Source organism: Theropithecus gelada, chromosome 7b (genome assembly GCF_003255815.1).
Source record: "Theropithecus gelada isolate Dixy chromosome 7b, Tgel_1.0, whole genome shotgun sequence".
NCBI classification, from domain to species: Eukaryota; Metazoa; Chordata; class Mammalia; order Primates; family Cercopithecidae; genus Theropithecus; species Theropithecus gelada.
In genome coordinates, this window is record NC_037675.1 from 59,684,692 (window position 1) to 59,707,940 (window position 23,249).

At 37.2% G+C, this 23,249-nt stretch overlaps 1 protein-coding gene across 4 annotated transcripts in view; it reads left to right on the forward strand.

Moving 5' to 3' along the window:
• The window catches only part of ARID4A (AT-rich interaction domain 4A), a 75,262-nt gene extending 52,474 nt beyond the window's left edge, over positions 1-22,788 (forward strand). For 2 of the 4 annotated variants that reach the window (XM_025393059.1, XM_025393060.1), the window contains exons 17-24: positions 2,610-2,807; positions 8,175-8,259; positions 9,939-10,080; positions 13,229-14,359; positions 14,568-14,672; positions 15,075-15,281; positions 15,903-16,049; positions 20,943-22,788. In XM_025393059.1, the coding sequence (XP_025248844.1) occupies positions 2,610-2,807; positions 8,175-8,259; positions 9,939-10,080; positions 13,229-14,359; positions 14,568-14,672; positions 15,075-15,281; positions 15,903-16,049; positions 20,943-21,046 (2,119 nt within the window). In that variant the 3' untranslated portion in view covers positions 21,047-22,788. The remainder of the gene's footprint in view (positions 1-2,609; positions 2,808-8,174; positions 8,260-9,938; positions 10,081-13,228; positions 14,360-14,567; positions 14,673-15,074; positions 15,282-15,902; positions 16,050-20,942) is intronic. The other 2 variants (XM_025393061.1, XM_025393062.1) reach the window with 2 other exon arrangements.
• Positions 22,789-23,249: the final 461 nt, after the last annotated feature.

Below are 23,249 nucleotides of genomic sequence, written 5' to 3' on the forward strand. Positions count from 1 at the left end.
TTGGGACTTCCGTTCCTCTTGTCTAATGAAGGTGAGACACATTGTGAAGATGATGTGTATTGCCTTTCGGAATCGGAGAATATACTGGTCGCACCATTTTAATAGCACTTGTGCCCTAAACAGTGGCCTCAAAGAAGGCTGCGCCACCCAGTCAAAAGAAAGGTCCTGCAGTTGACAGCAGGGAAGGGAGCTGGAGAAAAATGGAGGAAGTGGACAAGAGGAAACAGCGACAGCAAAAATTCCATTTTAAAAAAGGTACAATGTGGGAAAGCTAACAAACACATGGGTGCACAGTACTAGCAGATGTTTCTGTGTGTTAGCTTTAAGACATTTTTCTTTTTCAAGTTATTGTATTAGATTAAGTGGCATGCACCCCTGATTCTAGTTTGGAAAATACATTCTTGCCCCACATCACAACAATAAATTTTAGATTTTTTAATGTCCATCCTGTTTACTGTTGAGTAAAACCTGTATTCTTTTTTTCTATGTATTAGACAAGTATGGACTGAACTGACTTAAAAATAGTCAAAGATTAGGCAGTCCAGCAAGATCAAGGTAGTCTCTCACCAAGGTATTAGCTGTTTCTGTAAGCGTTGAGAAATGGATTTACTAATTTTAGGACACTACTAAAAATGAATTTTAACTGAGCAACAACATAACACACTTACTTGTAATACCAGCTCTCTTCTATAGTTATTTTTCTATTATTATGTGATGTTAATTTTTCTAGAAATTTGAGTTGTTAAGCCAAATTTGGGAAAACTGACCTGCCATTGAGATAATAAATATTTGGAAAAATAGGATGATTAGTGAATGGGAGAGGTAATTTGATTTAATACAAATAGGCACAGGAGCTATCACAATTACGTATGAACTAGGTTAGTGAGTAAGAAAAGGTTCTGTAATGAAATATAATTAGGATTAGGAAAAGTAGGAGGAAATAATTGGAGTTGAGTGTAATGATATGAGTATAGAATTTTAAATATTTGGACAAAAAAATTTAAGCAAAGGTGAACCACTTAAAAAGTAGAGCCTAATTGGCCGGGCGCAGTATCTCACACCTGTAATCCCAGCATTTTGGGAGGCCGAGGCAGGCGGATCATGAGGTCAGGAGATCAAGACCATCCTGGCTAACACGGTGAAACCCCATCTCTACTAAAAATACAAAAATTAGCCAGGCGCGGTGGTGGGCACCTGTATTCCCGGCTATTCGGGGGGCTGAGGCAGGAGAATGGCGTGAACCCGGGAGGCGGAGCTTGCAGTGAACCAAGATTGTATCGCTGCACTCCATCCAGCCTAGGTAACAGAGTGAGACTCTGTCTCAAAAAAAAAGGAAGGCCTAATTATAGTTTGAAGCTTTGTGAAAAGCTTTGAAGCTTTGTGTGAAAAACATCAAAATATGTATATTGAAATATGTATATAAAACATATAATACATCTATGTAAAAATGTGATTTAAAAAGACTATAACTGCTATGTAAATGGAGGTTTATTTTAGAGAAAACTTCACAGACTTGAATATGAAGAACAATATTATCTTTAAGTAGTTTTTCTCATAATGTTTTGAATTTACCTCATCAGTCTATTATTGGAAGGTGTCCTCCAAGAGAAAACATTCCCACTGCAAATGGGCTGTCAAAGCTTCATGTCAGGACCCCCAGGGGTCACCAAAATAATGCCCTATATTTATTACAGAGAACAATACTACTTGTTGAGCTTTTAATGCTTGTGACACTAGAATGATCTTTGATGCAGTTCTCTTGTGAGTCTTTACAGCATTGATACACAATGTTTTGTTATAAAAATATTAAAAGTATTTTTAGACCGTCCTGTTTTAATCTTTATACCTGATTATCAATACAAAGAAAAGCTGATGGAATATGAGTAAACAAATAGAATTCAACACAAATGTAAAGCTTTGTTCTTGTGGTGCTATCCTACAGTGTCAGCAAGTGACCTAATACTCAAATTTCTTTTCTTTGTTAGGGTTGGGAAACCTTTAAAATATAAATTAGTTTACATGGTTACTAAAGTAGATAGCCCTTGCTTATTATTTTGCCCACTAAAAAAACTAGTCTTGCCAAGAACTATTCTAATTGTGGTAGTAAAGCAGATTTAAGAAAATTCAGTTGCAGGAAGTTACAAAATATCCTTAGATCTTTTTTTTACATATAAGGTGGCACTTAAATATGAATTCTGAAGAATTTTTTCAGAGCATATTTTTCTTATTTTGTTTTGTCAAAAGTGATTTGTTTGATTACAGATCATCGTTAGCTGGCACTTAAATACGAATTCTAAAGAATTTTTTCAGAGCGTATTTTTCTTGTTTTGTCAGAAGTGATTTGTTTGATTACAGATCATCATTAGCTGTGACTTGATTGGCTTTTAAAAAGTATGGATTTACTTTGGGTACAGTGCACCTTCACGTAATAAATTCCTTAGTAAGTAGGCCACAGAAATCTTCTCCTTCTCCTCCTTCTTCTCCTCCTCCACTGATATGTTACTAAGGTAATATTTAGGTTGTGAATAATCTACCTGTTGAATTCTTTTAGCATATTTTGTTCTTCATTAAGTTATTAGTAGCATTATCAATATTATAACTTACTGCAGGGAAGAAACTGAAAGCAAATGTGACTCTGAAGGAGAGGAAGATGAGGAAGACATGGAACCCTGCCTAACAGGAACCAAAGTGAAAGTAAAATACGGACGAGGGAAGACTCAGAAAATTTATGAAGCCAGTATTAAAAGCACTGAAATTGATGATGGAGAAGTTTTATATTTGGTACATTACTATGGATGGAATGTCAGGTAAGCAAGAAAGTATTTTCTTACTATTGAAATTTTTTCAGTGGTTAAATAGAACATCAACTTAATGTTGTGAAGAGTGAAAGCAAATGATGGTATATATTTACAAAGCACACCTTGATTCTGAATTTTCCAAGACTTTGACATTCCTGCTGTTATACTGGCAGTGTCAATGCTTCTAGCCGGAGACTACCAGGATCACACCTGTAGTTAGAACAAGTTACATTTATTACTCATTTATAGTGAGGAAGAACACACAGCAAGGGAAACCATAGGGCACCTTAGTAATAAGGTGTTAAATGAATCAACAGAGGCTCAAGGCACCACCTTTGGAAAACAATAATTCATAATTCTGTGGAGACATATTACTGAATATGAGCAGGGAGCCAGTTCCCTAGCTTCCAACTGTGCAGTGTTTGTTTGTTTCATTAATCAGAAATCAAGCCTGTGTCAAGCACTGTAATAATTCTAAGTCGACTAATTAATAAAACAGAACGTTAGAACTTAGATTTGATATTCCATTAGATTATTTTGGGGAGGGTTTAAGAAAGGCAGAGTATGGTGGCTCGTGCCTGTAATACCAGCACTTTGGGAGGTGGAGGCGGAAGGACTGCTTGAGGCCAGGAGTTCGAGACCAGACCTGGCAACATAGTTAGACCCCCATCCCTACAAAAAATTAAAATTAAAAATTAGCCTGGCATTGTGGCACGTACCTGTAGTCCCAGCTACCCAGAAGGCTGAGGTGAGAGGATCACTGGAGCCCAGGAGTTGGAGACTGCAATGAGCTGTGATCATGCCACTGCACTCCAGCCTGGACGATGGAGCAAAACCCTGTCTCTTATTTAAAAAAAAAGAAAAAAAAAAAAGGGGGATTTTGCTCCATATTGGATCCTGTCAGGAAGCTGGGGTAATTATAATTGGTTTTCTTAATAAATCTTATCTAGAAGGAGAGACAGACCAAGGTAACACTATAACTGGTAAAGAAACAGCAATCACTCACATTAGTCAAGAAAAAAACGATGTTTGGTCGTTTTTGTGACTTGGACAATGTTCCTGTTTTTTCTGTGTTCAGACACGATTAGGAAGTGGTCTTGTTTTTGTTTTGATGCATCATGATCACAGAATGGAGTTGTCTGATGTTGATGCTCTTTGAAATTGTTCATATTTCAACAGCAGGACAGTGTGGCCTAGCTATGCGTGCCAGACTAGCTCCAAGCAACACCAAGGCCCAACGGATAGTGCCAGGCAAATTCCTAAATGTCGGGGGCTGCCTTTCTTGTTGTCTTTTACAAAATCTGGCATGTTTAATATCTCTAGTTGCCCTGTATTTATTTGGAGCCAGACTGCTCCTGGGTTTCTCTATACACTAGATGTGTGCTCTGTTATGACTCAAATCCCTCATCTCTAAACTGGGAAAAATACGGTTCCTATTTTGTAGAGGTGTTGTATAATGCAGTAGTTCCCTCTCATCTGCTGGAGATGTGTTCCAAGACCCCCAGTGGATGCTGAAACCTCAGATAGTACTGAATCCTATATATCCTATCATTTTTCCTATACATACATACCTACAATAAAGTTTAATTTATAAATTAAGCACAGTAAGAGATTAACAATAATAATAAAATACAGCAATTATAACAATATATTGTAATAAAAGTTATATGAATGTAGTCTTTCTCTCTCTCAAAATATCTTAATATTTTTGGATCATGGGTAATTGAACTATGCTGTGGCTAAGCAGGGACTACTGTAGTGATAATATTTGTATTAAGATGTAAATGCTTAGAATCATGCCTGGCACTTAGTGCTCCATGAATGTTAACTGTTTTGTTTTCTTTACAATGTATTGCTGAATTCAGGGGAAAAGGACTACATCTTACCAACTTGCAGTCATTATATTTCCAGTTGCATCACAGGATAGCCTTCTTTCTTCTTCAGATTCTTATTTAGTTCACAACTCTCCACTCCTGTTTCACATCTGTATATGTCTGTGTTCTGCTTTCTAGAATTTCCCGTATCATCTTTCTTTCTCATCTCTTTAATGTTTTACTTTATGACTCTTCTCAGCAGTCATTTTATTATACACTCAGGTTTTGGATTGGTCATCTCCCTAATTCGTTACTTAACTGGTACTCTCCTGGTTCATGTTTTTTCATTGTTCTCGTCTACTCCTAAAAGCTGGTATAATTCTGGCCTGTTCGTTGAGATGAAGCCACCATGGTTCCTAAAGAATTTAGCCAGATTCCTGAAAGGGAGTATCTGCAAGTGTAAGAAGTGTGAGAAGAGTCCTGGTCTCTCACTAAGAAATCCTGGGACTGTCCTTGGTTAGTAGTATTAGTGCTAGAAGTACCTACATGGTATACTGCTTTGTCCAGTGTCGCCAGGACCAAGTACACTAAAAATCAGGCTTGCGCTTCTTGGTTGTCTGATACCTCCTTTGGAATTGTGGAATTGGATAGAGTTATCCCTTTGTTAGCCCTGGATCAGATACGCAACTCTCTTATTGCACTTACCAGACTATACTTGATTTTACCCTATGTCTGTCTTTTATAACAGACTATGGGTTGCTTGAGAACATGGGCCATGTTTATTCTCTATGTACTTCCTGATACAGTGCATACTAGTAGGCCCTCAGTGTATGTTCAGATGAATAAACATTTCCATATAAGTTAACAAAGTACAGATATTTAAAGGCCTAGTACAATGCTCATAGCCAGTCCCATTTTAGAAACTAGATACTGGGTTAATGAGGTGAGAGATCGTTTTCAAATCATGGTACAGGTAGTTCCTAACTTACAGTGGTTCAACTTCAATTTTTTTTAATTTAAAATGGTTCAAAAGCTATATGCATTCAGTAGAAGCCATACTTAGAAGTTTGATTTTTTTTTTTTTTTTTTAAGACGGAGTCTTGCTTTTTCACCAGACTGGAGTGCAGTGGTGCGATCTGGGCTCACTGCAACCCCGCCTCCTGGGTTCAAGCGATTCTCCTGCCTCAGCATCCCCAGCCTCCCAAGTAGCTGGGATTACAGATGCATGCCACCACGCGCAGCTAATTTTTGTATTTTTAGTAGAGATGGGGTTTCGCCATGTTGGCCAGGATGGTCTCGATCTCTTGACCTTGTGATCCGCCCGCGTCGGCCTCCCAAAGTGCTGGGATTACAGGCGTGAGCCACTGTACCCGGCCTGAATTTTGATTTTTTTTTTTTACTGATCTAGTGATACGCAGTATGATACTCTCTCATCAGACTGTGCAGTGGTGGCAAGCCACATCAAGCAGCGAAGAAACCATGAGACTAATCAACCAATATTGTACAGCGTATTCAATAAATTACATGAGATATTTTAGACTTTATTACAGAATAGACTTCGTGTTAGATGATTTTGCTCAACTGTAGGCTAATATAAGTGTTCTGAGCATGTTTAAGGTAGGCTAAGCTAAGCTGTGATGTTCAGTAGGCTAGATGTATTAAATGCATTTTTCGACTTACGATATTTTCAGTTTGTGATGAGTTTATCAGGACATAATGGAATGATAAGTAAAGGAGCATCTGTATAGGTAGTCATGGTACCATGTCAGCTGAAATACATGCATACAGGAACCATGTCTTTACTTTGTACATCTCCATGGTAACTAGTTTACAAAGCAAGAATATCGTTTCCAGATACATGAGTTTCTATTAACACGCTACAGTCTAAAGCAAGTTTGTCCAACCCGTGGCCCACAGGCCATATGCAGCCCGGGATGGCCTTGAATGTGGCTCAACATAAATTCATAAACTTTCTTAAAACATGAGAGTTTTTTTGTTTGTGTGGTTTTTTTTTCTTTTTCTTTTTTCTTTTTCTTTTTTTTTTTTTTTTTCTCATCAGCTATCGTTAGTGTTATTTTATGTGTGGCCCAAGACAATTCTTCTTCCAGTGTGACCCAGAGAAGCCAAAAGATTGGACACTCCTGGTCTAAAGCAAGGACTGCCTGTAGTTTCTTCAATTAAGTGTACATATTTTTAGATTTTAACTTAATTCTATAAATACTTGTATATTTATATAATGTAAAAACTGTTATTTAGTTCCAGAAAACTTAATTTCTTATTTGCCCCTGATTAGTCACTTGGACTATAGACATTCAGCAGTGATAGTAATCATTTGAGAAGGCCAGGTGCAGTGGCTCATACCTATAATCCTAGCACTTTGGGAGGCTGAGGTGGGCAGATCACTTGAGCTCTGAAATTCAAGACCAGCCTCGGCAACATGGCAAAACCCCCGTCTCTATAAAAAATACAAAAATTAGCTTGATGCAATGGTGTACACCCATGGTCTCAGCTACTCAGGAGGCTGAGGTGGGAGGATCATCTGAGCTCAGGGGATCATGCCTCTCACTCCATCCTGGCAACAGAGTGAGGCCCTCTTTCAAGAAAGTTGCTGGGTCCAGTGGCTCACCCCTGTAATGCCAGCCCTTTGGGAGGCCAAGGTGAGCAGATCACCTGAGGTCAGGAGTTCAAGACCAGCCTGGTCAACATGGCGAAACCCCGTCTCTACGAAAAATAAAAAATTAGCTGGGTGTGGTGGGCACCTGTAATCCCAGATACTCAGGAGGCTGAGGCATAAGAATCACTTGAACCCAGGAGGCAGAGGTTGCAGTGAGCCAAGATGGCACCATTGCATGCCAGTCTGGGCAACAATATTGAAACTGTCCCCCAGAAAATTAAATTAAAAATAAATTTAAAAATAAAAATTTTAAGTAAAAGTTTAGGGGAAATGAGTTTTCAACTTGAGCTAAACAGAATAAACTTAGATAAAGGAGGTGAAATACAGATATCTCTAAAAAATTTCAGAGTCCTAAAGGCAATGTAGTTCAGAAGAAAATTTTATTGGAAATACTAGACTAGAGACTAATTTTTTATATTTTTACTAGAGACTAGAGAGAGTGTTGAGGAAGAAAAGGAAGTTGAAATGGACTTGATAAAATAACCTGAAACTGATCACCTTGCAAATCTGAATTTATCTGACTAGCTTTCTATTATTCATTCAATAGAGCGAATTCTAGTGCAGAATCTGATTATAAGCTCAGGTCTGTAAAAGCTGTAGAAAACAAAGCAGTTCAGATTGTCTTGAATCTAGAGTTTGCTTTCCAAGACCTCCTTCTAAACCTGTTAACTCTTAAATCCTCTTGCCTTTCCCTAGTGGTTATGCAAAATACCTAGTACAGTTACTGGCACATGTTACCAGCAAACCAGCCCCTGTGCCCTTCATATTCTTGCCAACACTAAGAACAAACTATTTAGTCTGTCTCACTGTTGTTTTTGTTTGGTGAATACATTTCAAAAAGGTTATAATTTATAAAGTTTGTACATATTCTTTTTTTTTTTTTTTAAGGTATGATGAGTGGGTGAAGGCTGACAGGATAATCTGGCCTTTGGACAAAGGTGGACCAAAGAAAAAACAGAAGAAAAAAGCGAAAGTATGTTTGTAGATTTATGTCCCTTATAATATGTATAGGAATTATTCAAATTGTATTGTGTGTTTTTTAAGACTTCTTAGTTTTAGGTTTATACCAAGATTGAGAACAAGGTATATAGACCTTCCATATACTCTCTGCCCCATACATGCATAGTCTTCCCAAATTGTCAACATCCCCCACCAGAGTGGGGTATTTGTTACAACTGATGTGCCTACATTGACACATTATTGTCACCCAGAGTACATCATTTACATTAGGGTTCACTGTTGGTGGTGTGTATTCTATGGATTTTGACAAATATATAATGACATGGATCCACCACTATAGTATCATATAGAGTAACTTTACTGCCCTAAAAGTCCTTTATGTTCTGTTTATTCTTACCCCCACCCCAACCCCTGACAACTACTGACATTTTACTCTCTCCATCGTTTTTTCCATTTCGAGAATATCATATAATTGGAATCATACACCATATAGCCTTTTTAGATTGGCTTCTTTTGCTTAGTAATATGCATATACGATATTGTGTTTGTCTAATAAATCTTATTGTAATAATCATCTTGGCCGGGTGTGGTGGCTCACGCCTGTAATCCCAGCACTTTGGGAGGCTGAGGTGGGCAGATCACGAGGTCAGGAGATCAAGACCATCCTGGCTAACACGGTGAAACTCCGTCTCTACTAAAAATACAAAAAATTAGCCAGGCATGGTGGCAGGCACCTGTAGTCCCAGCTACTCAGAAGGCTGAGGCAGGAGAATGGCGTGAACCCGGGAGGCGGAGCTTGCAGTGAGCGGAGATCGCGCCACTGCACTCCAGCCTGGGCAACAGAGCAAGACTCTGTCTCAAAAAAAAAAAAAAAAATCTTGATTCTTGAAAGTTAATTGTGATTTTTTCTTTATAACCCAGGAGCTTAAAAGTAACACATTACCACATTGTTTCGGCAAAGGTGAAAACCAGCAACCCTTAGGACATGACTTTCAAACTCATATTCCCGTAGAGGCTTTATAGGAGAAGGATAAAGTAAGACTAACCGTGACAAATGAGAGGACACATTCCTCATTTAGACAGAATGGAACTAACCACTCTGCTGTGGGAATGCAGACCCAGGGTTGCCAGATTTTAGGATTTTTCAAGACCACTATATTTCTTAAAATGTGAAATTTGACTTTTAAATGCTAGAAGCCAATACTAAAATTTTAAAACACATATATACTGGCCAGTTGTACCCTCACCCACACCCTCCGTTGTCAAGCTTTGCTGTAGAGATTTGCCCATGGTTTTGTCTAGTGGATGATAGGTATCTTTCCCTTCTGCAGGGGATAGTAGGGAACAGTGGGGAGTGCTGAATGGTTGTATAGCCTTCTAATGCTCTGATGCTGACCATCACAATATAATTCCAGTATTACAATTGTACAATATTGTATTTATGTAAATACAAAATACGTTAGAAATTCAGAAGTGGAGGATTATATACCAATTTCAGTGACACTAATGTTAATAAGTGCCGATAACCTCTCAGACCAGCCAGAAAACTCTTGATCCTTCTATAAGCACAGACTAGGAAGTGACATATAAAATATCAAACCTTTTTTGAGATGTAGTTTTCTTTGGATAAGTAGGATGTTCATTTTTCATAAAGCATTGGCCCTTCTCATACATTTTGTTGTTGTTGCCCAGAATAAAGAAGATAGTGAAAAGGACGAAAAGAGAGATGAGGAGAGGCAGAAGTCAAAACGGGGACGACCTCCTTTAAAATCAACCCTTTCATCAAACATGCCGTATGGCTTATCTAAGACAGCAAACAGTGAAGGAAAATCAGGTACCAGAAGTGCTCGCAGCAATATACCAGACAGCTCACCTCTGTCAAATGGAATGGAAGGTGCTCGATTTTGAGGATGGCTGACTTAAAAAAAAATAACATAAATAATAAAACTTCCATTGTGTGAAATATTCACAGTACAGGTTGAGTATCCCTTGCCCAAAATGCTTGGGACTAGAAGTGTTTTGGATTTTTGGATTTTTTTTTTTATTATTTTTGAATATTGCATATACATAATGAGCTATCCTGGGGATAGGACCCAAGTCTAAACATGAAAATTAGTGCTTCATACACACCTTATACACATAGCCTGAAAGTAATTTTATACCATTTTTAATAGTTTTGTTCATGAAATAAAGATTTGTGTACTTTGAACCATCAGAAACCAAAGGTATAACTGTCTCAGCCACCCATGTGAACAGTCTGTGATTGTTTGGCATCACTGTTATTCTTGACTCTGAATTTATATGCCACCTACTGATAAGTAATTTTCTTACACATAATTACGTAACAGTAAAACATATGACTTAACAATTAATACAGTGGAAAAATAGTGTGTGTGAGGAAACTAAGCAGCAAGGTAGCATCACCAGAATATCTGTATTGGCTGCTAAACAACAATGACAACAAACAGCAGGCTTTCAATCTCCACCTACAATGCTGTGTTTTCATTAAAAGGTTACCTGTACACTAGCCTGGGGCTGCCGAAGACAGTTGTGCACCTGTGTTTGGATGCAATCTGTCCCATGAGGTCAGGTGTGGAATTTTCTACTTGAGGCATCATGTTGGTGCCCAAAAAGTTTTGGAATTTGGAGCATTTTGGATTTCAGGTTTTTGGACTAGGGGTGTTCAACCTGTAAATCACCTAGGTTTTTAATCTCATATGATTGAAACTATAAAATTTGATTTGAGGAAAATATTTTGCTGTATCATTTTTATTTGAAATTTAGTGATGTTTTCATTTAGGAATACTTTTTCTCATAAATATCTTAAAAATAATATATTTTAATAGAAGGTGAATTGACAATCCATGCATCCTAATGTGTGCTACACTTTCCCTCAAAGCCTGTACCAGTGTCTCCTATAAATTCAGTGCTGTTCACCTGGGATCTTTCAGCAAAGCTGAAACCATGTGGTTCTAAGAGAACACAGACTATTGTGGTACAGGCATGTTTTATAATGAGTATAGGTGAACATATTTTATTCTGCTTGTACTCATTTTCCTCACTTTTCTACCTCTGTATACTTTTAAATGTAATTAAGAAATTATAGGCTGAGCGCAGTGGTTCATGCCTGTAATCCAGCACCTTGGGAGGCTGAGGCAGAAGGATCACTTGAGCCCAGGAGTTCCAGACCAGCCAGGACAATATAGTGAGACTCCATCTTTACGAAAAAAATTTAAAAATTTAGCCTGGCGTGGTGGTGTGCACCTGTGGTCCCAGCTACTCAGAAGGCTGAGGTGGGAGGATTGCTTGACTCTGGGAAGTCAAGGCTACAGCAAGTGTAATCATAGCATTGCACTCCACCCTGGGTAGCAGAGCGAGACCCTACCTCACTCTGTCACCCAGGCTGGAGTGTAGTGGCGCAATCTCAGCTCCCTGCAACCTCCACCTCCTGGGTTCAAGCAGTTTTCCCGCCTCAGCCTCCCAAGTAGCTGGGACCACAGGTGTGCACCACCATACCTGGCTGATTTTTGTATTTTTAGTAGCAACAGGGTTTTACTATGTTAACCAGGCTGGTCTCGCACTCTTGACTTCAAGTGATCTACCCGCCTCAGCCTCCTAAAGTGCTGGAATTACAGGCATGAGCCACTGTGCCCAGACCCGAAAAAAGAAATTTTAAATGGTTGTCTTACATAAAAATTTCTCTTCTTTCAAGAAAAAAGCTATACTGAACTACATGTTTGCTATTAGTACATGTGGTGCTTGTGTGCAAATTATGAAAGGACATCCTTCCTCTTTACTGCCATCTGCTGACAAACGAAAGATGTCCACAAAGTGAAAGATACCTAGACGGCATAACTGTGTTTAGTGTCCAGTCTACAAAACTACATACCAGCCTTATTAAACTACCACTGAAAGGGATTTTTTAAAACATGAAAATGAATTCTACATTCTGTTTATGATAAAACCACAAAATAAAATTTTATACACCTTTTCACTTAAAAATTCGTTTTTGCAGTTTTGAACTTCTTGAGGATATGAGCACCATGTGGACAAGATTTTTATATTTTTTAGATCCTATACAGTCTTAGAACCCTACTTTATTATTTTACAAGTTCTCTTACTTACAGGGAATAATTTTTGTTTCCTGTACTTTCTTGTTTGTTAAGAATATTTAAAGTTTTGAGTCCAGTTGCCCATTTTAAAAACTTTTCTTCCTGGGCGCCATGGCTCATGCCTGTAATCCCAGCACTTTGGGAGGCTGACACAGGCGGATCACTTGAGGTCAGGAGTTTGAGACCAGCCTGGCCAACATGACAAAACCCCGTCTCTACTAAAAATACAAAAATTAGCTGGGCGTGGTGGCCCGCGCCTATCCCAGCTCCTCAGGAGGCTGAGGCAGGAGAATGGCTTGAACCTGGGAGGCGGAGCTTGCAGTGAGCCGAGATCACGCCACTGCACTCCAGCCTGGGCGACCGAGTGAGACTGTGTCTTAAAAAGAAAAAAGAAAGAAAAGGAAAGGAAAGAAAAAAAACTTTTCTTTCCGCAATTATTTTAAGTAGAATGTCATATTCCTTTCTTAGGATACAAAATGCCCATCACATGTCCCTCCTAGATACTATCTCAAACCACTTAACAAATTAACTTCATGTCTAGGATGTCTAGGTACTGATCCTTTGATGTTTTTTTAAGGACTCTTGTACCTAAATATGATACTGGGGAATATTGCAAAATAGCTTTTCATGTAGATTTGAGTTAGTAATACGCAATGTAATATATTTTTACTTGGCGCTTAATGTAGTTTCCCCTCCCCCTCAAATTCTTGGCACAAATGTTATGATTTGTTTTATATCAGAACTTTCTACAGGGAGGTATTCAGAGGTACATGATTAATATTTTTATTGTTATTTTTGGTAAGATTTTTATTATAAAATTACATTGGTAATATAAAAACCTGCATAATATAATAATATTTCCTCTTACAGACTCTTGTTCATCTGATAGTGAAACAGAAGATGCTTTAGAAAAGAATCTAATAAATGAAGAACTTTCTCTTAAAGATGAACTAGAAAAAAATGAAAATTTGAATGATGATAAGCTAGATGAAGAAAATCCAAAGATTTCTGCACACATATTAAAAGAAAATGATAGGACTCAGCTGCAGCCTTTAGAAACCCTGAAGTTAGAAGTTGGAGAGAATGAACAAATAGTACAGATTTTTGGAAACAAAATGGAACAAGCAGAAGAAGTTAAGAAAGAAGCCGAAAAATCTCCAAAAGGAAAGGGAAGACGAAGCAAGACAAAAGATCTTTCTTTAGAAATTATAAAGATTTCATCATTTGGCCAGAATGAAGCAGGAAGTGAACCTCATATAGAGGCTCGTAGTCTTGAATTGTCTTCATTAGACAATAAAAACTTCTCTTCTGCTACAGAAGATGAAATTGACCAATGTGTGAAAGAAAAGAAGTTGAAACGGAAAATACTAGGACAATCATCACCAGAGAAAAAAATAAGAATTGAGAATGGAATGGAAATGACAACTACTGTATCTCAAGAAAGGACCAGTGATTGTATTGGATCTGAGGGAATGAAAAAGTTAAATTTTGAACAGCACTTTGAAAGAGAAAATGAAGGAATGCCATCATTGACAGCAGAGTCAAACCAATGCATCCAACAACTGACTAGTGAAAGATTTGATAGTCCAGCTGAAGAAACTGTAAATATTCCACTAAAAGAAGATGAGGATGCAATGCCTCTGATTGGGCCTGAAACCTTGGTTTGCCATGAAGTAGATTTGGATGATTTGGATGAAAAGGATAAGACCAGCATTGAGGATGTAGCAGTTGAAAGCTCTGAGTCTAACTCCCTTGTTTCTATTCCACCTGCCCTACCTCCTGTAGTCCAACATAACTTTTCAGTAGCTTCACCACTTACTCTTAGTCAAGATGAGTCTCGAAGCGTAAAAAGTGAGAGTGATATAACGATTGAAGTTGATAGTATTGCTGAAGAATCTCAAGAAGGTCTCTGTGAGAGGGAATCGGCAAATGGATTTGAAACTAATGTTGCCTCTGGTACCTGTAGTATAATTGTACAAGAGAGAGAGAGCAGAGAGAAGGGTAAGGACTTTCTAGGGAAAAGTTAGTGTTTATATGAAAACCAAAAATTAAAACTGTTGAGTTTTAGGTACTGTTGATCTGTAAAGTAGTTTCTTTTCCTTTTCTCTCTTCTTAAAAAAAGAAATGTCAGTGTAGTCTGTTGAATAAATATACTTCCTCTTGGGTTTTTTTTTTTTTTTTTCACGTTCCCTTTTTCACCTTATTTCAGGTCAGAAAAGACCAAGTGATGGCAATAGTGGATTAATGGCAAAAAAGCAAAAGCGTACCCCAAAGCGAACAAATGCTGCAGCCAAAAATGAAAAGAATGGAACAGGTTGGTGTTATTCAATGCTAGCTTTAGTCTTATAGTGTTAGTATTTTTAGCAGTTTGTTGGCTTGTTTTAAACATAAATGGAGCAATACTATATTGTTTTATAACTTTGCATTTTCATTTAACAGTATTATACTAGATATTTTGCCATTTTTATTCTTATGAACTCTAGCTCATTCTTTTTTACAACTTTAGGAAAGTATTAAAAAGTTTATCATTTTTAACCATTTCTCTGTTGGTGAGCATTTAGGTTTTGTTTTTTTTTTTTATACTGTTATAAACTTTGTGCATTTGTGCACATATTTCTGTAGGATACCAAGAAATGTAATTGTTAGGTCTGTTGCATTTTGATATTTAAGAATTTTATCATTTATAATCTGAGTTAACCTTTTTCATTATTTATAGGACAAAGCAGTGATAGTGAAGATCTTCCTGTCCTAGACAATTCAAGTAAATGTACCCCAGTAAAGCATCTTAATGTATCTAAGCCACAGAAACTTGCACGATCTCCTGCAAGAATATCCCCACACATCAAAGATGGAGAGAAAGATAAACACAGAGAAAAACATCCAAATTCATCCCCTAGGACATACAAATGGAGCTTTCAACTCAGTAAGAAGCTTATTGAAAACTTGATAAATGAATACCGTAAAGTGGAATATATCTTAAAATATCAACTTGGATTAATGTTAATAAGGAATAATGACTAACTATTTAGATATTCCAAATATTGCCTTAGCAATAATCACTACATGTTGTCTTAAGTATAAATCTGTGTCTTTTCATAAAATTAACTTGATAAATATTGACTTACAGGAAGGTCTCCATTAAGAAGACATGTATGATTTATATAAATCAGTGAAACTGAAGTGCCCTTTGTAGCACTAACTACTGTATAACTAGTAGTAGTGAAGAAAATGCCAATACAGGGAAACTATTCTGATAACTATAATTATAGCTAGGTCAGGGTTGGTTTGTGTTGATGTTTTCTTATGTTTTTCTGATCATTTAAGTAATAAATGTTTAGTATAGAACATTTGGGATCTAAAAATAATTCTTAATCATGAATTTAATTCACATCTTCCCTGTTTACAATCTTATTTAGCTTACTGTACTAGGTTTTAATAAACTAAAGCTTTTGTTGATTTGTGAGTTAGATGTTTGATAGAACTACCATCATTTTTCTCAAAGAATTATTTTAAAATGCAAATTAACTTTTTTCCCCCCTTTTAGATGAATTAGATAATATGAACAGTACGGAGAGAATCTCATTTCTCCAAGAAAAACTACAGGAAATCAGAAAATATTATATGTCTTTGAAGTCTGAAGTTGCAACCATAGACAGGAGGAGAAAAAGATTAAAAAAGAAAGACAGGGAAGGTAATTTTATTATAATTTTTCTCCTCTTATATTTCAAAACTATATCCTATCATTTTAGAAGATTTAAATTTGATACTCATTGAATATAGCACACATTCATTAATTGCTGTTTTTAAATTCCTAGTGTTTTCTTTTGTTGAAAGGAGTAGGTCAGCAACTGAGTTAATCAGAATGACACCCTTAAAAGGGAGTATGAACTGTCTTTCAAAATGTGTGATTGTACTAAATGTGATGGATTCTCAGGTAGAGCATACTCCTGAAATTCACTCTTTGCTCAAACATTTATTGGCACCTATTAATAGGCACTGTATTTATTATGGGGTTCACCAAAATGAATGAATCATAAGGCTTATTCTCAAGGAGATTATCTTGTTGGGATTAGAAATCATTCCCTAAACAACTAAAAGATAAGATAGTGCCACCCAGCAACTTTAATGAGCATGTGCTGTGCGCCAGGCACTGCCAGGTGGTGGAAGTGCAGAAATGAGTTAGACACAGATTTTCATCTCAGAGATCTTAACATCTAGTGGAACAGTGTGTGCCCTAAGAATGATATTAGCAAGTATAGGAGTTAGTGGAAGGAGAGGTTACTTTGGAGCAATCACAGAGAGGGAGTAGTGTCTGAGCTAGCCCTTCGGGGGTTATAGGATTAACTTCTAGTTAAACATGAACATATCCATATACAATCCATCCCCAAGCCCTGTTAAAATAACAGTAAAGGAAATTAAGAGCCCTAAACTCAAAAGGACGAGAGAATGACCACAGCAGACAAGAAATGTCAACAGTATATCTTTTGGAAGCTGCATAACGGATGGACTACTGTAACTCTCCTAGCAGATGAGATACTGCTGAAACTAAGCTTGCTTGTCCTCATAGTGAGACAAAACAACAAGAAGGAAGACAATTCATACCATGTAACCCCAGAAAAGCCCTCAGAAGGGATATGGGACAATGCTGAGAAATGGGATTGGTTGAAAATGAAAGGAGAAATTGGATCTCCTCTTCCCATCAGTGAAGCAAGTCTACCTCACCCCCAACTCAAGCAGAAAATAGATTAACTTAACAGAGAATGAGGAAATCAGTAGGCTTGTAGACTTGGGGGCACCAGCCACAGCTGAGGGTAATGATTAAGTGCTAAGCCAAAATAGTGGATGGAGTGAAAGTTTGCATACTGAATAGTTAGATTGCTGTGCCTCTTCGTTAGAAGAGGCCTAGTCCTCTTGGCTTCCTGAAAGCTGGCAGACAAGCTTATGCTTAGTCCTGGGAGGAGACTGGAAGATTCTTCTAAAGAAAATGACCAGCCCAAGAAAAGTTACCTACTATTTGGATGTTCCTGAAACAAAAATCAAGATCCTTGCCAATCACTACATGTGTACTGTCCATATTTAAAAGCCCTGATGCTCATACACAGCTTTCAGTCAGCTTTTTAATGTTAAATATGGAAGCCACATGACCAGACATTTGAGGAAAACCCCTACATAAAGGCAGAAGCCAAAGTTAAAAAAAAGGAACTGGAAAAAAACAGATAATATACCATATTTAAAAAAAAAAACACGCACAACTATTCTTAATAGTTAATCCAAGTTGAGTATCCTTTATTTGAAATACTTGGGTCTAGAAGTGTCTGGGTTTTTTATTTTTTCAGATTTTGGAATATTTGTACATAATGAAATATCTTGGTGATGGGACCCAGGTCTAAACACAAAATTCATTTATGTTTCATAGACACTTTATACACATAGCCTGAAGGTAATTTTATGTAATACTTTAAATAATTTTGTGCATGAAACAAAGTTTGTGGTAAGTGCTTATGTGTGGAATTTTCCACTTGTGGCATCACATTGATGCTCAAAAGTTTCAGATTTTGGATTTTGGGATTAGGGATATTCGATTTGTATCCAGAGGTAAAGGGAAAGATACTGCTACCTTGAAACAAAAGCATAGTAACTATTTTAAAAATTGAGAGAACAAGAAGGATATCTTTAAAATATGATAGCAGGAATTTAGAAAAATTAATAAGGCAGTAAAGCCGAAGAAATTCCACTAGAGGGTCAAAAAGACAATAGGAGAGAAGAAATAATAGAAATATGGAAATTGGTGAGGAGCTCCAACTTCTGAATCATAGGATTTCTAGAAGGAGAGTTGAATAAACAGGAGGAAGTTGTCATCAGAGAAATAGTTTTAAAATTCTAGAACTGAAGGATGTGAGTCAGAAAACTGAAAGGACTCACTGTGCCCTCTATAAATAATGGGGGTGAAAATCACCAAAGCATATGAAATTTCAGAATCCTGTGGATAAAGAGTAGATTCTAGGCCTGGCACAGTGGCTCATGCCTGTAATCCCAGCATTTTGGGAGGCAGAGGCAGGTAGATCACTGGAGGCCGGGAGTTTAAGACCAACCTGGCCAACATGACAAAACCCCATCTCTACTAAAACTACAAAAGTCAGCCAGGCGTGGTGGCAGATGCCTGTAATCCCAGCCACTCAGGAGGCTGAGGTTTGAGACTCACTTGAACCCGGAAGCAGAGTCTGCTGTGAGCGCCGAGATCGCGCCAGTGCACTCCAGCCTGGGTGACAGAGTGAGACTCTGCCTCAAAAAAAACAAAAAGTAGATTCGAAAAATTTACCATATAAAGATACATATATAAAAAGAAATGGATCTCAGAACAGCATCAAGAGTCTTACATCTGATTTCTCAGTGGTAGTACTAGACACTAGAAGCCAAGCTAAGAAGACATGGGATCTGGCAAACAAGGAATCCTACGTAGGAAAATAGAGAAGGAATATCTGAAGGTGATGGTGAGTGGAAGCTGTAGGATGACCACTGCATAGCAGACCTAGAAAGCAACTATTCCAGAAGTAGGATGGAACAGGAGGGGAAAGCTCCAGAAGGGATATCTCTTAAAAAACAAATAAAAGGTAAATTACCTGATAGAGTTCATCATGTTGAGAGAAGTTTTCTGCCTCTAGTAGAGATTTAGAGGATGACTTTGTGGTAGAGTGACCTGTCATGTGTGGTCTTGACCATTGTGCTCCAAGTCCAGCAGTTTTTAATTCCTACAAATAGGAACAGGGTGGAGCAAATGGAAAGAGATCAGACTCTCATGTTCATCCTTTTCTTTTAAAAGCTGTAAATACCAAGATGTATTTACAGAACTTTTGAATATCAAAAGAAGAAAAGAACAAATTAGCAAATTAAAATTTCTTCAGAGAACCCACCACTGCTCTGGGGTCAGTTTCCTAAAGGTGACATACATTTCAGACAATTAGAATTTTTTTTTTTTTTTTTTTTTTTGAGACAGAGTTTCACTCTTGTCGCCCAGGCTGGAGTGCAATGGCACGATCTTGGCTCACTGCAACCTCCACCTCCTGGGTTCAAGCCATTCTCCTGCCTCAGCCTCCCGAGTAGCTGGGATTACAGGTGCCTGCTACCATGCCTGGGTAATTTTTGTATTTTTAGTAGAGATGGGGTTTCACCATGTTGACCAGGCTGGTCTCCAACTCCTGACCCCTAGTAATCCACCCACCTCGACCTCCCAAAGTGTTGGGATTACAGGCGTGAGCCACAGCGCCCGGCCAAAAAGATTTTTTTATTACCATCTTTTTTTGGGGGGCAGGGGGACAGTCTGTCACCCAGACTGGAGTGCAGTGGCGTGATCACTGCTTACTGCAGCATCAGACTCCTGGGCTCAAGCGACCCTACCACCTCAGCCTCCCAAGTTACTGGTATCACGGGTGCCTGGACCACTGTTGCCTGCCACCACACCCAGCTAACTTTTTAGTTTTTTTTGTAGAGACACATTCTCACTATGTGGTTCAGGCTGGTCTCGAACCCCTGTTCTAAAGCAGTCCTCTTGCTTTGGCCTCCTAAAGTACTGAGATTATAGGCATGAGCCAACATGCCCAGCTTATTATAGTCTTTTCTCCATTTTTATTTGCTTAGGTTTTCATAATGAGTTATTAAACTGAGATTTGAGTGGTTTCTGGCATATATATAAGAATTTGTTGCCTGGGCATGGGGCTCATGCTTATAATTCCAGCATTTAGGAGGCTGGAGCAGGAGGATGGCTTGAGCCCAGGAATTGGAGACCAGCCTGGGCAACATAGCAAAATCCCGTCTCTACAAAAAATTAAAAATTTAGCTGGGTGCAGTGGCGTGCACCCATAGTCTCAGCTACTTGGAAGGCTGATGCGGGAGTGTCGCTTGAGCCCCAGAAGTTGTAATGATACTTAAATAAACAAAAATTAAAACTTCAAATAAAATAGGAACAATCAGGGAAAGATTGGCAGAAGACAAGAGTTTTGCAAGGAAAGAGAAGATAAAAGCAAAGAACTTAAAAAGTGGCAAAACATCTAATGCTCAAAGTACTGATCCCTAATCTGTGTTATGTCCTCCTGGAGAAAATTACATTAAAACCATTTGAGGACTTTTTGCTTATCACACTTTACTTCCGTCCTGATCTCCATGATTCTGATACCTGTCAGAGGAAATCCTCTGAGTTAAGTTAATTCTTTTATGGTCCTATGACCCATAGATAAAGCAGAAATTCCCTATGGTTCTGTGTTTATCTCAGGTTGACCTTGTTTCTGATTGAGCTAAGTTCCTTTAGGGGATCCCCCAACTAGAGGTTTAAGAGTTTTTGTCTCTTTAATCCTTATATTTTATGATGTCTTTTAAAGTGTTGAGTAGTACTTAACTGACCAAAGACTAACTCTACTTAATTGAGCCAAACAAAATTTTTGCTGACAATTTGTTACTCCTTCATGTGACATATAAGAGGCCTGTGATTAAGGTGAATAATGTTAAGAAGAATTTTATTTCTAATTTGCTGTTAGCCAGGTATCTTTGTGTAACAGTTTTTGGATCTAACATAGTTGTTTTGATTCCACAGTGTCTCATGCGGGAGCCTCCATGTCATCTGCTTCATCAGACACTGGAATGAGTCCTTCATCATCATCTCCCCCACAAAATGTACTTGCTGTAGAATGCAGGTGATAAACATTTTCTCTACCTTCCCAGCAGTTTGCTGCCATGGACATAAATCCCCAGACCCTGAATTACAACCACAGAAAGCACTCAACTGGTTTGACATTGCTAAGTATATCCTGTATACTTTTCCAGGCCGGATTGTATCTATTCCCCTCTCTCTTCTTTTTTCTTGTTGCAAAAAATAAGCTGATTAATAAGTGAAGGTTAAGCAGCCTGCCATATTTGTCATAATTTTTCCTCTTTACTTTTTTTTTCATTTGTTGTGATATAGAACAAAGGGCACTTAGCAAATTTGAATTTGTATAATAAAGCTTTCAGGTGTTATAGAAATCATAGACAAGCAAGTGCACATGATAAACATCAAAATATTACCCAGCTGAATAGTTACTGCTGCACTTTCACTAAGATGTATTTGAACACTTGGTGAGTAGGGGGTTTATGTTGTGTTTTTTTCATTATTGTTGTTTTTTTTATTTTTGTGGAAGCACTTGCTATTTAGAACTGCCAAAGTATATGTTCAGCAGTGTGCCCAGGATTAAAGGTGTAAATGGGACAAAATAAATTGTGAAAGGAAGTGTAGTTGACTGAAAACTACAGTTGTAATAAGTCTTCCACTTTTTATAGGATTTTTGAGCACACAATTATGCAAATATTTTAATGTTTATTAATGTTTACAGTGGAATTGTGAATAAGTTTTCAGTGGACTATCTTATCCCTTGACAAAAATATTTTGTCTTTTTTCTATGTAATTTCAGAGTTTTTATTTTGTTACAAAAAGACAAAAATGAAATATATAACAACAATGAAGTTATTTAACAAGATTTCTAAAGCTGAAAATTTTGTGTAAAATAAGGTATTATCTTGCAACTTGTTAAATATATTTATTCAGACATTGGATGTTGTATTTTTATGTATTTTTTAAAATATTAATAAAATTGAAAAAAAGAAAATTCTAGGTTAATTCACTCTTTGGATGACAATAGCTCTCAGCTGTCCTTTTTACAGGAGGTTGCATCCTGCAGCCTTGCCTGTGTTAAAGGGAGTCTGTCTCAGTCCGTCAAACAGTATAGAACTATAAATGGGCATCTGGATCATTAAAGTATGTCCTTGTTTAGAAACTTTGGCAGTCCTAGTATTTAAACTGTTTTGAGGATCAAATTTTTGGTTGCCCTTAAGATACTTTGTCACAGTTTTTATGTTTGCTATACTGCCGAATGAATTTATATCTCCCAAAGTTGAGATGCAACAACTAAGTAAAGCAACTATGTATGCTTTGTCTGTGAATTGTTCCACAGACTGATACATTTTGTAAATAATTCTTCCAAAATCATGTATTTAAAGCAGTTTTGCATATACATTATGTAAAAAGGTGATTTTTTAAAAGCAATTTTTAAATTCATGTTTGTACATTGAAAGGGGTTTTTTTTTTAAACCTCCTTTTCTGTGTTTAATATGCTGTAGAATAATAACCTAGATGCTCTAGACTGTATATCAGGATCTGATTTACAAGAAGTCAGAGCTAAACACTAGTGATGGCATAGCATTACTGAAATCATTGTTTCTTAATTTCATTTTACCACATTGTGAACTTGTGATTCAGATTCCATTTTCTCAGAGAATTAAAAACAAAAAAAGTACTCTTGTAAAATGCACTTTTCTGTCTTTTCTTTGCAAAGCAGAAGTATTTCAATGTAAAATAAAAATGGAGCTCAGTGGGCAGTATTAATAAAGGCCATGTTTTAAACATAGGCTTTATACTTTTATTTTAAGTGATTGCTTTTTTCCTAAGTGCTAATAACTTACAGTTGGAAAATCAGATGTCACAAAACCAAGCATTTTAGTATATTCTTCAGCCTTTACAATAAAATATTTCTACTAATTATAAAAATGAAAAAAAAAGTGTCATTTAAATCCAGCTGGACCTAGGAGGCAACCTTAGATTTATACATTAAATATTTTAATGATTTCCTTCTGTAGCAGTTCAATAAATGTGAGATAAATAAGTTATCAGCTTGAGTACTGTCCCTTCTAATTGATACAAATTTGGTCATGAAGTATTGGGATGTTGCTACAGAGAACAAAACTGTGTATTCATTGAATAGATACACACTGTTAAAATCCTTTTATCTGGAAGCTGGAAAGGATTATGAAATTAAGTGAATATTGACTAAGTATGACATTTCAAATATTGAGCATATTTTGAGTTTAG